General features: G+C 55.9%; 3 protein-coding genes across 3 annotated transcripts; 1 reads left to right on the forward strand and 2 right to left on the reverse strand.

The window, feature by feature from the left end:
• Positions 1-1,083: 1,083 nt before the first annotated feature.
• ETH_00027710 (uncharacterized protein) lies at positions 1,084-3,473 on the reverse strand (the record flags this gene model as incomplete). Its single annotated transcript, XM_013372685.1, has 7 exons — positions 1,084-1,185; positions 1,328-1,396; positions 1,516-1,567; positions 1,768-1,868; positions 2,112-2,159; positions 2,297-2,414; positions 2,941-3,473. 7 exons carry the CDS (start codon positions 3,471-3,473, stop codon positions 1,084-1,086), a joined length of 1,023 nt encoding a protein of 340 aa, XP_013228139.1.
• Positions 3,474-4,700: 1,227 nt separating this feature from the next.
• Positions 4,701-11,358, forward strand: ETH_00027715 (glycosylphosphatidylinositol anchor attachment 1 protein, putative; the record flags this gene model as incomplete). Its single annotated transcript, XM_013372686.1, has 13 exons — positions 4,701-4,864; positions 5,190-6,226; positions 6,438-6,914; positions 7,064-7,155; positions 7,446-7,513; positions 7,762-7,845; positions 8,327-8,480; positions 8,756-8,863; positions 9,104-9,190; positions 9,428-9,527; positions 9,737-10,137; positions 10,429-10,767; positions 10,891-11,358. 13 exons carry the CDS (start codon positions 4,701-4,703, stop codon positions 11,356-11,358), a joined length of 3,579 nt encoding a protein of 1,192 aa, XP_013228140.1.
• A 543-nt stretch (positions 11,359-11,901) lies between these two features.
• Positions 11,902-14,534, reverse strand: ETH_00027720 (uncharacterized protein; the record flags this gene model as incomplete). The annotated part of the gene is made up of 6 exons (XM_013372687.1): positions 11,902-12,095; positions 12,217-12,439; positions 12,840-12,917; positions 13,039-13,100; positions 13,266-13,614; positions 13,878-14,534. The coding sequence occupies 6 exons, from the start codon at positions 14,532-14,534 to the stop codon at positions 11,902-11,904; spliced, it is 1,563 nt and encodes a 520-aa protein (XP_013228141.1).
• Positions 14,535-16,120: the final 1,586 nt, after the last annotated feature.

The following is a 16,120-nucleotide window of genomic DNA, read 5'->3' on the forward strand; positions in this document are numbered from 1 at the left end:
AGCACTGAGCCAAGCATTAATTCTGACAACTTTCATTTATAATGAGAACTTTTGAATAAAATATCTTTTTAATTAAGCTGTGAAGCAACCGATCTGATTTAATTTGCATCCGGCGGCGGGAAAAACAAGATACCCAGTGCAGGTTTCTAGTTATCTGAAAATACCATTTGAATCAAAACAAATGCAATTATCCTGTCCAGAATGTATCATACAACCGAAAACATAAATTACACAGTTGAAGGGCTTCAGAAGGCCATGAGCAGAGTGGAATAAGGCTATGCACATATGAGCAGAAGCAAATGAAAAGAGGCTTAGCTGAGTGCCTTTGTTTCTCCCTTTTGTGGCGGACTGACGCTGCATTACCCACATATTGATAAAGCTAGTGCAGGCCGAACATAAATGCTAGCAAACTATTAACAACAACGAGAAACTGGTCTCCCTTTCTTCTTGTACTTTATATATACTTGCGCGTTGATAGAGATCTGTACATATTTACAGAGAAATGCATATAAATGTATGCATACATATGTTTATTAATTTATTAATATAAATGTGTTTATAAGAATATACGCTGATACGAAATGCATTTTAATTCGAATTTGGAGAAAATCTTTCCCGTTTACTTTTAGCTACTTCCACTGCAAGTCTTCTGTGGCAACTGCATGTTGTTACTTTCACTACTCAGCAATTACACCACTGCTGCCAGCAAAAGTCATTTAACTTCATTGAATAAATGCATAATCACTTTTACAATTTGAAAACTAGACAACTGCCATTCAAGCAGATATATAAAGTGCCTCCAACAAAACTGCAAGGAAAGCCTTGACGCACAGCAAATGAGTGGAGGAAAAAAGGCGAGAAATGGATGAATAATATGAACTGGAACACTGGGTTGGCAAAAATAAACTTGAAACAAACTGGGAAGCTGAAATCCAGTTCAACTATTTCGTTTCTGGCTTAAAACCGGCAAAAATGCGGCGCTGCGCAGCGTCATACTGCTGTTGCAGCTCTTGCAACAGCAATAGCAGTAGCTGCAGCAGCAACAGCAGCAGTTGCAGAAGCAGCAGTGGCAGCTGCAGCAACTCAGGGTATTGGCTGAGGGGCTCTGATGTGTCCTTCTGGCAAGGGTTTTCCTTCCTCGTGGTGGTACAGCCGAGGATGGCGCCAGCGGATTGCCTTGCGGTACTGCAGCACAGACCCACGGCTAAACCCTAAACCCTAAACCCTCAAAAAACCCTAACCCTCAAACCACAGGCCAGGGGGTATGAAAACAGCTTTTAGACTGCAGGAGAATGGCTTTGAGGGTTTAGGATTCGAAAAAGTTTACCTCTGAAACTTCCTCGTCGGGAATAAACCCTTTAAGGCACCCTGGTCGATCATCGGGGTCCGCGTAGTGCTGCACAGGCAACAGCCAAACCCTAAACCCTAAACCCTAAACCCTAAACTCTCAAGGTATAATCTTCGCCCCTTAATTGCACTGCGCGAGAAACTCAGTGAAATTCCCTCATCATTTACCTCTGTTATGAACTTCACTTGGGCTTCGGGGTACACTGAAGTTATCATGTACCTGCAGCCGCAAATAAACCACCCGAATAAAACCCTAAAGCCTCACCCCTAAACCCTTTGACCGAAATTCCGAGCCGCAAACCCTAAACCCTAGGGCCTCCACCAGCTCTCTGGCTTAGGCGAAGTTGTTCTGGTAAAAATGGCAGCAGCAAATGAGAATACAGTAAACCCTGTTGAGGTGTACGTACACCTCAAACTTGCCTGGCCCATTCCTTCACCCCCAGGCGGTGCTGCAGGGGGCCTTGAAAGACAAATGCGAATTGGCCGTCGCATGCAGACAGCAGCCGCAGGATACCGCTGCCCTGTAGCAGCAGCGCAGCAGCAGCACAGCAGTACTGCAGCAGCAGCAGCAGCAAGACGGCGGCCGACGTCGGCCCGTAGTGCGTGCAGCTGCACTACAGCAACAGTAGAAAAAAAAGTAGCAGCAGGAGGTATACAAGCAGCAAGGGAGGTAGCTACACTCAAATGATCAGACGCTAGCAACAGCAGCAGCAGCAGCAGCACAGCAGCTACAACACAGCAGCAGCAGCAGCAGAAAAGCATACGTCTGGTCTGGTGAAAGTAGGCAAGACGTTCTCTATCTTCTTCACTTCCTGTCCATACACCCCAAAAACAAAACAAGGCGAGGCAAACGCAAGAGTGCAACATTTGGCATGCGAAAATCGCTAACAGCAGCAACAGCAGCTGCAACAGCAGCAGCAGCAGCAGCAGCAGCAGCATGTTTGCTCACGTTCGGGTCTATTCGAGTGCCCCCTGCTGCTTCTTCTGCAGTCATTTTTGTATCTGCTGCTCTCCCAAGCCCCTCCTCTTCTATGAAGACCAAAGAGCCCTCGCGCTGGTCAAAGAGCCTGCAGCAGCAGCAGCAGCAGCAAAGTAGCGGTGACACAGCCCACACAGCGCGGAATCTGGTGCTGCGGCCACGCTCACAGGCAAAAGCCACATGTGACAGCAGCTCCTGTGAGAGCAGCAGCAAATGCAGCAGCAGCAGCAACAACAGAAGCAACCAGTCGCTTCGGCCGCAACAGTGGCAGCAGCGGCGGCAGCAAACACATGCTGCAGGGAGAACCCTCAAAAGCGCTACAGCGTCTAGAAGGTGCAGCAGCAGCAACAGCAGCAGCGGCAGCAGCATCAGCAACAGCAGCAGCAGCGGCAGCAGCATCAGCAACAGCAGCAGCGCCACGATCCCTGCCAGCAGCAGCAGCAGTGGCAGCACCCCTACCGCTGCCAGCAGCAGCAAGAGGAGCAGCAACAGAAGCAGGACCCCCCGGCCTGCCGGCGGCAGCAAGAGCAGCAGCACCTGAAGCAGCCCCCCACTGCTCCCAGCAGCAGCAGCAGCAACAGCAGCAACAGCAGCAGCAGCAGCAGCAAGCGTACACTCTCTGCGACAGCAAATTGGCCGTCTGGTACTCAAAGGCAATGTTGGGCTGCTGCTGGCCAATTTCGTAGGCGAAGTCCACAGAGGCCCTGCGGCCGCGGGCGGGCCCGTCGTCGAACAGCGGAATTCCAAACGCATGCAAGCTGCTGCTGCTGCTGCGGCTGCTGCTGCTGCTGCGGCTGCTGCTGCTGCTGCTGCGGGTGCTGAGCGGGCGACCGTCGGTACGGGAACACTGCACTGCTGCTCCGCCAGCTGCTGCTGCTTCGGACAGAAAGCAGCATTGCCGAGCAGGCGAAACGCGTGGCCGCGCTGCTGCCGTGGTTGCTGCTGCTGCTGCTGCTGATTTTGCTGCTGCCTTTGCTGCTGCTGTTGTTGCTGCGGCTGCTGCTGCCCCGTTTGACAAGGGAGACGGCACATTCTTCAGTCTACTGCGCTTCAAGGACCTGCAGCCAGCAGGACTGTGCTGCTGCAGCAGCAGCAATAACAGCAAGAGGAAAAGACAGCGCAGCAGCTGCGGCACGGGGCCTCTCATTGTTGCTGCCTGGCCATGGGCCTCCACGCCCTAAAAGCATATTTGCTACATGCTGCTGCTTCTTGCTGCTGTCGCTGCCGTCGTTTCTGCTGAGGCCGGTGCAACCTTTTATGCTGCTGCTGCTGCTGCTGGTGATGCTGCTTCCAGTGTTGCAGCGCCGCGGCTGCAGTGCTGCGGCTGCCGCCGTTGTCGTGTTGTTGAAGTTGTTGCAGTCCTGTGGCTATCACTGTTGATGCAGATCTTGCACCTGGCGCTGCTGTGTCTGCAGCTGCTGCTGCTATTGTTGCTGCTGCTGCAGCAACAGTTAACTCACCATAAGAGCAGCACCGGAAGCAGCAGTAGTAGCAGCGGCAACAGGTCCGCTTCTAAGCCCCCAATCAAACCCTTAAGGAGTCAAAAATGTATATTAAGAGAGAAATGCAAATTTAGAGTTGTTAAGAGACTACTTTATTTCCGTTTGTTCTGCTGCTGTCGGCTGCGGGGCCCTCCTACCGCTGCGCATGCGCTGGCTCGGAAGACTTTGCTGCGCTGTGTGTTAAGCCCTCTTGGGGAAAACAGCAAATACAAAAAACTAAATAAATTTGAAATTGAGGTGGCTGCTGCTTTTCAAGTCAGCCCGGGGACTGGCCGTGCTCTATGCGCGGCTTCATGCTGCGTGTCCTGCTGCTGCTGCTGTTGCTGCTGCTGCTGCTGCAAACCGTCAATGACCGCTGTTCACCTCAACTGCAAGCAGCAGCAGCAAACAGCACTTGAGGCGAGCAAGCAGCAGAGGTGTACAGTGGCTAAACAGCCGGGAGAAACACAACAGCAAGGCCGGCAGCTGCAGCAAAGTTATGACGGCAGCAGAGCCAGCAACCGCAGCAGCAGAACCTGAATACACGTAGCCAGCAGCAGGAGCAACGCGAGTCACACCGGCTTCAGCAGCAACAACTGCAACAGTACCCGCCTAGCCGTGAGGCTGAGCAACGGCAGCAGCAGCGGCAGCGGCAGCAGCGGCAACAGCAAAGCTAGCCCTAGCGACAACAGCTGCAGCCACAAGAACGGCAGCAGCAGCAGCAAGAGAAGAGGCAGCAGCACCAGCACGAATATCAGAGGCAACGGTTGCAGCAGGGGATCTAGAACCAGCAGCAGCAGCCGCAGCAGGGGCAAAAACAGCTGCAGCAATAGCTGCAGGAGCAGCAGCAGCAGCAAAATTAGCAGCAGCAGCAACACGGGCTGGCTGCGCCAATGAGTCGCTTTTCTCTCGAGGCCTGGCGCCGCTTTGGCCCCAAAAACATCATCAGGCGCCTTCGCCTCAAGATCCGCAGCAGCAGCAGCAGCAGCAGCAGCATCACAAGCTTAAGCCGGGAAGAGAAGCTGCAGTATCTGCTGCGCAGGTTAAGGCCCTTAGCGTAAGTTTTCTTTTATTCTTTTGCTGCTTCTTGTTTTGCTGCTGCTGCCGCTGCTTCAGGTGTATCTACAGCTCGTGTGCCTGTAGCGCTGCTGCCGCACTGCGAAGCTGACACTCGTTTTATGTCTTGCTGCTGCTGCTGCTGTAGCTACTTGTGCTGCCCGGTGAAATATTCTTGCTGCAGCAGCTGCTGTTGTTTGCTCGCTGCATCTGCAGCCCTGCTGCGGAGCTGCTTGCTTCTGCGGTTGCAGCAGCTGCTGCTGCTGCTGGCCGTCTCATCGCTATAAATGCTGCTGTTGCTGCTGCTGTTGCTGCTGCTGCTGCAGCCCGTTGCTGTTTATAGGCGGCCTCTTCTACCTGTTTTGTCTGCCCTCATGGCCTCACCCCACTGAAGTTGAGGAGCATGCGTTTGCTGCTGGGCAGCATGCAGCAGCAATCCGGAAGCCTGCGACTCCTTTTGCTGCTGCTGTTCTCTCACTGGCTTCATTTGTCTACCTCAGACTCGAGGCAGCAGCAGCAGCAGCAGCAGCTGTTCCCGCTGCAGCAGCAGCGAACCATGCTGCTGCTGCACCCTCGCCTTGCTTCTCTGGCCCCCTCAAGCCATCTCGCTATCCTTTCATCTTTTTGCCAGAAAGCGGCTTACGCCCAAGGATGCAGCAGCAGGAGCAGCAGCAGCAGCAGCTGCAGCAGCAGCAGTGCACAGAGCAGCAGGCGCCTGCTGCTCTGCGGGAGCTGCATGCGCTGTTTGCTGCCCTGCAGCTTGAGTCTTCCTTGCAGCCATTTTACCTGGTGGAGTGTTCAGATGCTGCAGCAGCAGCAGGAGGCACTGCAGCAGGAGCAGCAGGAGCAGCAGCAGCTCCGCCAGCTGCTGCCACGCTGCACTTCAACTTTGTTGCAGTTGCCCGAAGCAGCAGAGGGGATGGACAGGAAGCAATTCTGTTTCCGTTTCTGTATGACTTCAATGACCCGATTGCCGAGCCTCCAGCAGCAGCAGCAGCAGCAGCAACAGCAACAACGGAAGCAAGTGCAGCGGCACCCAAGGGGGGCGCAGCGGCAGCTGCAGCATTTGCTGCTGTGATGCAGCACCTGCTGAAAGCAGCAAACATAAACGGCGCAGCAGAAGCCTCTGCCCCAGCAGCAGCGCTCAGCAGGCTTGCTGCTGCTGACTGGCTGCAGCTGCTGCAGCAGCTGCCGCCGCTAGACGGGCTTATGCAAGGAATGAAGCAAGAGGGCGTGCGGGTGTCTGCTCGAGTTGCTGCTGCTGCTGCTGCTGCACTTACTGTACAGCTGCAGCAGCACTCTCCGTGGCTAGCCAAGGACGTCATCATTGTTGTCGCAGATAGGCAGCTGCCTTATGCTGCAGGTACTGCTGCTGCCGCTGCTGCTGCTGCTGCTGACCGTGTTGCTGCTGCTGCAGTTGCTGCAGCGTTCTTGCAGCCACTTCAGGTGCTTTCTGCTGCACGGTAGCTACCCGGTTAGCAGCAACAGTAGCAGCAGTACCAAATGCCAGTTTATCTCGCTGCACTGTTTCTGCTTGTGCTGTGCTGCTGCTGCTGCTGCTCTTGCTGCTGCAGGCCTGCGTGCGTTTGCTGAGTACTACTTCAGGGGGGCCTCTGGGGGCCTCCGGCAACCCCCAGGGGGGGGCCCCTGGGGGCCCCCAGTTCCTGTGCATGTGGGTACTGTGCTGGAGCTGAGCGGCTACGCCCCTCTAGACGCTGCGATTCCTGCAGCAGCAGCAGCAGCAGCAGCAGCAGAAGCAGAAGCAGCAGCGGCGTTTCGAGGGGAAACAGATAGGATCGAGGCAGACACAGAAGAAGCAGCAGCAGCGGCAGCAGCTGCTGCCAATGCTGCTTCGCTCTCAGCAGGCGCCCGCTGGACGGACCCGCATGTGCTTCCACGCAAGCTGACGCTACAGCAGCTGGCGCCGCTGCAGCTGTTGCTGCAGCAGCAGCAGGAGCAGCAGGGGCAGCAGCAGCAGCACCAGCACCGTATTCGTGGCGACTCAGTGCTGCCCGACTTCGGCTCTTTAAGCTTTGTCCATCTTGACTTTGGTACGTACCTTTGCTGCTGCTGCTGCTCGGTGCTGCTGTTCTTGCTGCTGCAGTTGACGTTGCCGATACTGCTGCAGGACATGGTGCGGCTGCTGACGGTCACGTGCTAACTGCTGCAGTTGCTGCTGCTGCTGCTGCTGCTGCTGCAGAAGGTGCCGACGGGCAGCTAGCGAACGAAGACATAGCAAATGTTTTGCTGATGGAGGCTCGCAGCGAAGCCATTCCCTTGACTTTACGCAGCGTAGGCGCCGCTGCTGCTGCTGCTTGCTGCTGCGGCTTCTGCTTGATCTTGCCGGAACTTTTGGCCTCAGCACCGCAACAGCACAAGCAGCACCTGCAGCTTCCTGCTGCTGCTGCTGCTGCTGCCTGTCCCCCCACAGTGACGTTTCCTGTTCCTTTTTTGTGCTATAGCTGCTGCAGCTGCTACTTCTGCTGTCGCTGCAGTTGCTGCTGCTGCACTTGCTGCTGCTGCAGCTGCTGCTGTTGCAGTTGCTGCTGCCGGGATTGGGACCTTGTGGTCTGCGTGTGCAGTTTTGGGAACAAGCTTGGCGGCCCGCGATTGGCGCGGGGGCCCACACTTCTGTGGAGCCCCTTTTGCGGTGAGGGTTTGAAGCTAAGGGTTTAGGGTTTAGGGTTTAGGGTGTGGGGTTTGGGGTTTAGGATTTGAGGCTGATTGAGTATTCGGGGGGGTGTTGCACTAACAGCTACGTGGTCTGTCGCATCGGGGTTGGTGAAATGGGGAATAATGCATTTGCTGCTACTGCAGTTGCTGCTGCTGAGGCAGTTGCTGCAGCGGCTGTCGCTGCTGCCGGTTCACTTGCTGCTGCTGCTGCTGCGGCTGCTGCAGGGAAGGCATAAACGCTGCAGCAGCAGTTGTGCACCCGAGTTTGCCTGGCGGCTCTTCTTCGATTTCTTGGGCTGCGCTGCTCGCGTGAGTTTTGTTGTTTTCTTTTTTCTTTTTTGTTTTCAATAATGTAAATCTTTTTAAAAGGAACGCATTTGCAGTTTGTGTGCATCAGTGGAGTTAGTTGGTTCAGTCAGTGGTGCTCCTTTTGCTGCTGCACCGCGTTCAGCGCTTGCTGCTCGCTCACTGCTGCTGTCTTGCTGCTGCTGCTGCTGCTGCTGCTGCTTTTTGTTTCGGGCTATATCGCCTGGCTGCTTCTCTTTTGCTGCTTCTGCACTTTCTGCTGCCTTTTGTTTTTCCTTCTTTCCACATGCCCCGCTTGGGCCAGCTCTATGTGCCGCGGGCCCCACACGCGGCAACAGCAGCAGCAGCAGCAGCAGCAGGGCAGCGCCAGCATACACAGTACCAGCAACGCCTGCGGCTTTGGCGGCTTTGGCAAGAACAGCAACAAACGAAGCAGCAACATCAGCAGCAGCAGCAGCAGCAGCATATGCTGTTTTGTGCGCAGGATGATGGAGCGCATGGCTCACTCCTGCAGCAATGTTGAATCTTCTTTGTTTCGCTCATTTGCAAGTTACTTTTTCATCAGCAGAAATACTCATGTCTCAGGGGGCACTTTCATTTTCATCACGCCTCTTCTAGTCCTCTCTGTAGCCCTCCCAGTGAGCCCTGCTGCTGCTGCTGCTGCTACTGCTGCTGTAGCGCTGCTTCTGGTTCGTGTGACATGCGGTGCTCCTTTTGCTGAGCCTGCTGCTGCTGCCGCCGCATCTCGGCGTCTGCTGCTCCTCCTGCTGCGGCCTTTTTGTCTTCTGCTTCTTCTGCTGTTTTGCTGCTGAGCTTGTGGTCTTGCTGCTGCTGCTACTTACAATGCTTCTTCTGCCGCAGCAAATGCTGCTGCGGGAAGCGCTGCTGCTGCTGCGCCTCTGCTGTGCTGCAGCTGCTGGCTTCTCGCGTGGTCTCCGATTTCCGCATCTTCGTCATCGGCATATTGAGTGTTGCTGCAGCAGTTGCTGCTGCACTTCCTGTCTATCTTGCTGCAACTTCTGTAAGTCTTGATTTATTTTTATTTCTTTTTGACTTCCATCCTTCTTTTACTTTCTTTTTCTCGCTTTCCTCGTCGTGCGTCTCTGTTGCCTTCAGCTCTGGCCACTCGCTGCTGCTGCTGCCGTTGCTTGTGCTGCTGCCGTATGTGCTGCTGCTGCTGCTGCCGCTGCTGCTGCTGCTGTGATCTAGTTTGTCTGCCGCTTTCTTAAGCAGCAAAGCACTTTATTGAGTTTCTTTTCAGGATAAGTTTGGCCTCTTCTTATTCGGCAAATCTGCTGCCCCTCTCTGCACCCAGTGGGACCCGCGTGACCTTGTAGCTTACGCACAGGTGCCACCTGCTGCTGCTGCTGTTGCTGCTGCTGCTGCTGTTGCTGCTGCTGCTGCTGTTGTTGCTGTTGCTTGTGCGGGCTTTGCTGCTGGTGGCTTCTTCTGACTCGGCTGCTGCGTCAGTAGATGTGCTACTGTCCAGTAAGCCTGCGCGTGCTGGGTGACGGTGGCTGTCGCAAGACGTGCTGCTGCTGCTGCTGCTGCTGCGGCTGTGACTGCTCGTTGTCTGCTGCCTCAGAAAGCCGCCATTTGGCTGTACCTTGCAGTTCCTGCTTACATACTGCTGCTGGTGTTGCTGGTCTACTTTGCTCGCCGCGTTCGGCGCATGCAGCTCCAAGGTGGGACAAGCTGCTGCTATTGCTTCTGCTGCTGCTGTTGCTGCTGCTGCTGCTGCTATGGGCGCCGACGTTGCTAGTGCCGCTATGGCGAATCGTGGTGCTGTTGCTGCAGTCGCCGCTGCTGCTTGTGGTGGTGCCCCTTCCGTTGCCGCTGCTTCTGTTGCTGCTGCCTCAACTCTTTGGAGTTTATGCTGCTGCTGCTGCTGCAGCGGGAGAGCACGAGTCGCAGCAAAGCGACCCTGGCGCTCTCTTTGTCGCGCCCAGTACACCTGAACGGATCAAAGCAGCAACATATGCGGAAATATTCGACAAGGCAACAAATACAGCAGAAGCAGCAGCAGCAGCAGGAGTCCCACGCGGCGCAGCTGCAGATGCTGCAGCAGGAGCAGCAGCAGACTCAGCAGCAGCAGACGCGGCGTCAAGCGCTGCAGCAGTACGCTCGAGTCCGGAAGCAGCGGATGCTGACGGCGCTGCAGATCAGCTGAGCCCGCAGCAGCAAGCACAGCAGCAGAAAGAGCAGCAGCAGCAGGAGGAGCTGCAACAGCAAATCCAGATGGAAGCAGCAAACGTGATTCTGGACAATTGGCTGCCACCTTCTGTTCCTCCGCCGGTTTGGATTTGCTTGCGCGCCTGCTGCAGGTTTTATCTGGTGGTCATCATGTTCACGCTACTTGTAATTCCTGCTGCTGCTGCTGCTGCTGTTGTTGTTTGCTTGTTCTGCAGTAGTTACTGACGTTGGGGCTTTTGCCCGTATTGGGGCTGCAGTTCGTAGCCTTGCTGCTGCTGCGGCTGTTGTTGCTGCTGTAGGTGTCGTTGCTGGTGCTCCTTCTGCGCCTGCCTCGCTGCTGCTGCCGCTGCTGCAGGCTGTCTTTGCTTCTGCTGCTTTATGTTTTGTTTGCAGCCATGCAATGTGTCCCTGTCTTGGCTGCTGGGAGTGCTGCTGCTGCCGCCGCTGCAACTGCTGCAGCCCTTTTTGGCGGGCTCCGCCAGCAAGTGCCAGCAGCAGCGGATGCAGCAGCAGCAGCAGCAGCAGCAGCAGCAAGAAAAAACAAAGTCTAAGGCAGACGCGGATATTGAGATGGACGACATCCACAAGATAAGAGGCGATGCTGCTAATATGCTGGAGCAGCAGCAGCAGCAGCAAAAGCGAACTCGCCGGTGGCTGCTGCTCAGAAAGGCAGCACTGCTGCTTTCCGTGCTGCTGCTTGTGTTGCTGTTCACAGACTTCACGCCGCTGTCGGTAAGCTTTCCTGCCGCGGGTGCTGCTGCTGCTGCTGTTGCCGCTGTTACCATTGCTGCTGCTGCTGCTGCTGCTGCTGCTGCTCCAAGGGGGCGTCGCTTGATTGCATGCGTTTGTGAGCAGCCAGTGCGGCAACGTCTGTTTGAAGTTGCAACAGATTACGCTAAGGAAAGTGCCGCTGCTCTCAGCAGCAGCAAGTACCCGACCCCGGAACTGCTGCTGCAGTGGCTTGGGTCGGGGGTGCTGCAGCAGCAGCAGCTGCAGCAGCACCACATGCCTTTCAATGCAGAAGCTGCTGCTGCTGCTGCTGGTGACGCCTTTGCACCCGCACTTACTGGATCTGCTGCAGTTCCTGCAGCTTGGAGCGACTGGCAGCAGCAGCAGCAGCAGCATCGGCAGCAGCTGCAGCTGATGAAGCTGCCTCTCGACTGGCAGCTGCTGCCCAAGCACCCCAACAGCTTGCTGCTGCTGCTGTACGGCCTAGGGCGCGATGCTGTATGCATCGGCAGCAGCACTTTTGCATTATTTGTTTTTGGTTTGCTGCCTCTTGCTGTTCTTTTCTTCTTTGTGCTTCTGTTTCTTCCTTCGTGAAGTGCTGACACACTCCACGACTGGCGTCAGCTGCTGCGCAGCTGCTGTAGCTGCCGCTGAGCTGCTGCTGCTGAGCTGCTGCTGCTCCCGCAGCGAACAGCTCTGGGCTTACTTATCCCGTCTTTTTGGCAATCCATGTGGTAGGGACACAGCAGCAATTGCTGCTGTGAACAGAACTGCAGCAGCAGCCCTGCCTACCCGTTTTTGCGGCTGTTGTAGCTGCCGCTTTTGCTGCTGCTTCTGCTGCTGCGGCTGCTGCCAAGGTGAACGTTGCAGCAGCAGCGCTGCTGGCATTGCAGGGCTTATTTCTCGTCTAGACTCAAAAGAAGTACTAAAGACAAAATCTGAAGTTGGGGATTTATGTTCTTCCGCCGCCGAGCTAGTCGCTGCTCGGCAGCAGCAATGCAGCCGCTGCAGCAGCTGCAGCAGCAGAGCTCTCTGCTGTAGCTTCCCGTTTACTGGACAGCGAGTGTGCTCACAATGTGCAGCAATCAATGAGACAGCAGTAGCTGCTGCAGCTGTACCTGTTGCTGCTGCAGCACATCACTGTTCCCACACAGTGCCCCTTAGGGCGGACTTGCTGCTACCTGCCTGTCCTGCTGCTGCTGCTGCTGCTGGTGCTTCCGTTGCTCTGAAGACGTCCCACATGTGCTGCTCTTGTGTGTCGAGCAGCTGCTGCACTCGCTGCTGCAGCAGCTGCTGCTGCTTCATCTGCAGCACCACTTCCATCTCCCGAGCTGCATGCGCAGCAGTCACACGCAAGACTGCCCCGAGCTGCTGCTGCTGCTGCTGCGTTGTCTTCGATTGCTGCTGCTGCCGGTGCTGCTAGTCACAAAGCGAAAAAATGAAATGCCTTACCAGCCTTGGGATTTGTTGCAGCAGCAGCTGTTGCTGCTTCCCGCAGCTTCGCCAGCACGGGTGCCTTTGACACCCGCTGCAGTAACTGCTGCAGTTGCTGCTGGGAAACAGCAGCAGCAGCAGCAGCAGCAGCACGAACTCCTGCCTCACCGCTACCAGGCCACTGCTGCTGCTGCTGAAGAGAACGCAGCTGCTCGAGCACTGCTTCAGTGTCCAAACGTCGCTGCAGCAACAACAGCAGCAGCAGCAGCAGCAAGCGATGAAGCTGCGCAGAGGCAGCAAATACATTCCGCAACGGCGCGGAAGCAAGCGCAAAAGTGCTGCAGCAGGAAACAAGGGAAAGGAAATAAGATACAGCCACTGCTGCCGGCTAGCTGTCTAGCTAGCTAGCTGTCCAGTTAGCTACCCACTTGGCTAGCCACCTAGCTAGCTAGCTAGCAGCGTACTGGGCTGACCACCCAGCTAGCTAGCCAGCCAGCTAGCTAGCCAACTAGCCGGCTAGCTAGCCACCTAATTTCCTCGCTAGCTCGCCAGCTAGGGACATGCAAAGCTCATCGGAATTAAAAAAAAAGAAAAAAGAATAAATAAAAAACAAGTCAGCAGCAAAAGAAAAGAAAACAAACCTTTGCAGCAACAGCAACAAGCCACGCGTCAGCCATCAGCAGCGAACTGAACTCGCAGCCACCGGGAAAGTTCGGCACCTGAAGCGAAGACACACACCCATTTCTGCTGCTGCTGCTGCTGCTGCTGCTGCTGCCGCTGCTGCTGCTGCTGCTGCTGCTGCTATTCTTGCGTTGGGTGGCTTTGCCTTCAAGGGCCTACCGTTTCCCGCAGCATTTTCAAAAGGCTTTCTCGCGAAGGCAAACTGCGCCCCACACGAATGCCTAAACACACAATGCCCAAAGAGTATGGCTAGCTAGCTAGCTAGCTAGCTGAGCTAGCTAGCCAGCCAGCTAACCAAATAGCTAGCCATGTAGCTAACCAACTAGCTATTCAGCTAGCTAGCTAGCTAGCTAGCTTGCCAGCTAGCTAGCTAGCCATGTCCTCACCAAGAGCCTGTCGGGCTGTCTGAGGCTCCACGCTGTATATCTTGTGGACTTGAAAAGCAGCAGCTAAAGAGACACACAAAGAGCCCTGCAGCTGCTGCTGCTGCTGCTGCCGCTGCAGGTCAGACACAGAGCGCGGCAGCCGCAGGGGCGACTGAATGCCAAGTGCCCAGCGACAGCTGCTGCTGCTGTCGCTGGGCTCTTGCTGCTGCTGCTGCTGCTGCTGCTGCTGCTGCTTGACTTGCGTCAGGACATGCATGACGTGCTGCGTCTTCGCCGTGAGGCTGTTGTTTATTTCTTTTTCTATTGACCAGTCAAACAGCCCAAGCCGCAGAGGCAGCAAAGTAGAGCCCTGAGCAGCAGCAACAGCAGCAGCAGCAGCATCGGCAGCTGCGATTGATTTTGCGCGCATGCGCAGCTGTAATGCTACAAGAGCAAGAATCCGTCGCTGCAGCAGCACCAGCAGCAGCAGCAGCAACAACAAAGCCACCGCCGGCAGCGTGGCCGGCGACAAATGGCAGCGGCAACGGCAGCAGCAAGAGCAGCAGCAAGAGTAGCAGCAAGAGCAGCAGCAGCAGCACCAACGGCAGCAGCAAACAACTGACAGATCCTTACATCGACGAGAGCGTAAGAAAGGGCCCTTCTTACAGCTGCAATGCCCAGACACAGGTATGGGTCCGTACGTCGGCTGCTGCTGCTGCTGTCGCTGCTGCTGCTGACGTTGTTGTTGTTGTTGCTGCTGCTGCTGGCGTTGCCCCTGCTGCCGCCAATTACGCTTTCGCTGTCGCTGTTCAAGCTACCTGTGGAATAGCTGCGCACTCTGCTTCCAATGCTGCTTCCGCTGCTGCTGCTGCTGCTGCTGGTGCTTCCCCTGCTGCTGCTGCTGCTGCTGCTGCTGCATGAGTATTGGCGGTGCAGAAGTAAGTTGCAGTAACAGTAAGAGGCGCAGGAGCTGGACGTACACCTCAGCACGCCATGTAAGCGGCTGTGCTTGCGCGCGCAACTGCTGTTGCTGCTGTGGCTGCTGCTGTGACTGCTGCTGCTGTTGCTGCTGCTGTTGCTGCTGCTGCTGCACAACCACAGCGAAAGCGGCTTTGCTTCGGCCCCCGAGTGGTCTGCTGCTGCAGAATTGGCTTCCAGAGGCTCCCATGGATGCTTTGCTGCGGCACTCGTTGCTGCTGCTGCTTCTGCTGCTGCTGCCGTTGCCCGCGCTGCTGCTGCACCAGCGGTTTGACTCTGCACTGCAGCAGCACAGCGTGCTGCGGCTGTCATTCTACACCCAGAATGCAGCAGCATTTTCCTGTGGCTTTGGTGCTCTTGCTTGTTCACAGTCCTTGTCAGCTTGGTCTGCTGCTGCTGCTGTAGCTTCTGCTGCTGCAGCTACAGCTTGTTGCTGCTGTGGTTACTGCTCGTCGTCGCTGCTGCCGCAGCTGTTGCTGCTGGAGATAATCTCCCGCATTTGCTGTTGCTGCTCCAGGTCTTGCTGCTTGGGTGCTCGCTGCTGCTGCTAGCCCTTACCTTCTTACACCTTTGCCCACAGTAGCTCCAACTCCGGTATGTGCTGCAGCATCAATTTGCTGCTGCTGCAGCTAGGTCTTCTAAGGGGAGTACTGCAGCTTCCCAGGGGGCCCCCCCGGGGGCCCCCGGGGGCCCCCATCAGCAGCCTCGGGGCTGCCCTTTCAGTGCATGCACTGCGCATGCACTCACTCTAGAGTTGAAACGAGGGATTAAAATGATTAAATAATTCATTTGTTCATTTGAAGTCATTGGAGCAGCAAGCTAGCCATGGCGAGCCCCGCTTTCGGGGCAGCAGCTGCAGGAGCAACAGTAGGAGCAACTGCAGCAGCTGCAGCAGCAGCAGGGAAAGCGCACTCGCTGGTCGGCTTAGCTGCAGCGCGATGTGCAGCACTTTTGAGAATACACAGAGCTTCATTCGGCGGGAGCAGCAGCAACACTAGCAGCAGCTGCAGCAGCTGCAGCTGCTGCGGCAGCAGAAGCTGCTGCAGTAGCAGGCTGCTCTGCTCTCCAGCTGCCTCACAGAGACGCTTCGCAGCCCTGAGCCCCACAACCGCGATCAGCAGCAGCAGCAATTACAGCAGCAGATGCAGCAGCAGCACAAACAGCAGCGGCACAAACAGCAGCTGCAACTGGAGTCTTGCTGCTGCCACCTCCGTCTGCACTCCTCAGATATGGAGCTGCAGCGTTCCTTCTCTCGGCTGCAGCGGTAGCAGCAGCAGCAGCAGCAGCAGCACAGCCTTATGGCAGCAGCTGCAGCAGCTGCGATTTTCAAAGCATCCCTTGAAGCTGAAGTCTCGCGACCTGCAGCACCCACATGTTCCTGGTATGTGGGCAGTTTCGGATCTAGGGTTTAGGGTTTGGGGCTTAGGGCTTAGGGCTTAGGGTTTAGGGATTAGGGTTTAGAGCTAGGGTTTGCGGTGTGTACTTGGGGCGGCAGCTAGGGCTTCGGGAGTTGCGTTGAGGTTCTGCCCGGGTGTAGAGTTTAGGGTTTAGCAGCTCACAATTCAATGCTTCAAAATAAACATGAAAGAGGGGCTTTCAGGGTTTAGGGTTTAGGGTTTAGGGTTTGGGCTGCTGCACACAGCGCCAGAGCACTTGCCTCCTCCGCGCTACGCATCAGCTCGTCTGGAGGGTCTGCAGCAATTTGTTCCCGTCAACTGCTACAGAGAAATGGTGAGGCTGCTGCTGCTGCTGCTGCTGTTGCTGCTGTTGCTGCTGGTACGCCCTCGTGGCTTCGGTGGTGCTGCTGCAGCATGCAGTTGTTTGGTCTGAGGGGCCTCTCCAGGTCCTGCTGCTGCTGCTGCTGCTGGTCTGTCACAGCAGCAGCAGCAGCAGCAGCA

This window comes from Eimeria tenella, genomic scaffold (assembly GCF_000499545.2).
Source record: "Eimeria tenella Houghton genomic scaffold, Eth_scaff103, whole genome shotgun sequence".
NCBI lineage: Eukaryota > Apicomplexa > Conoidasida > Eucoccidiorida > Eimeriidae > Eimeria > Eimeria tenella.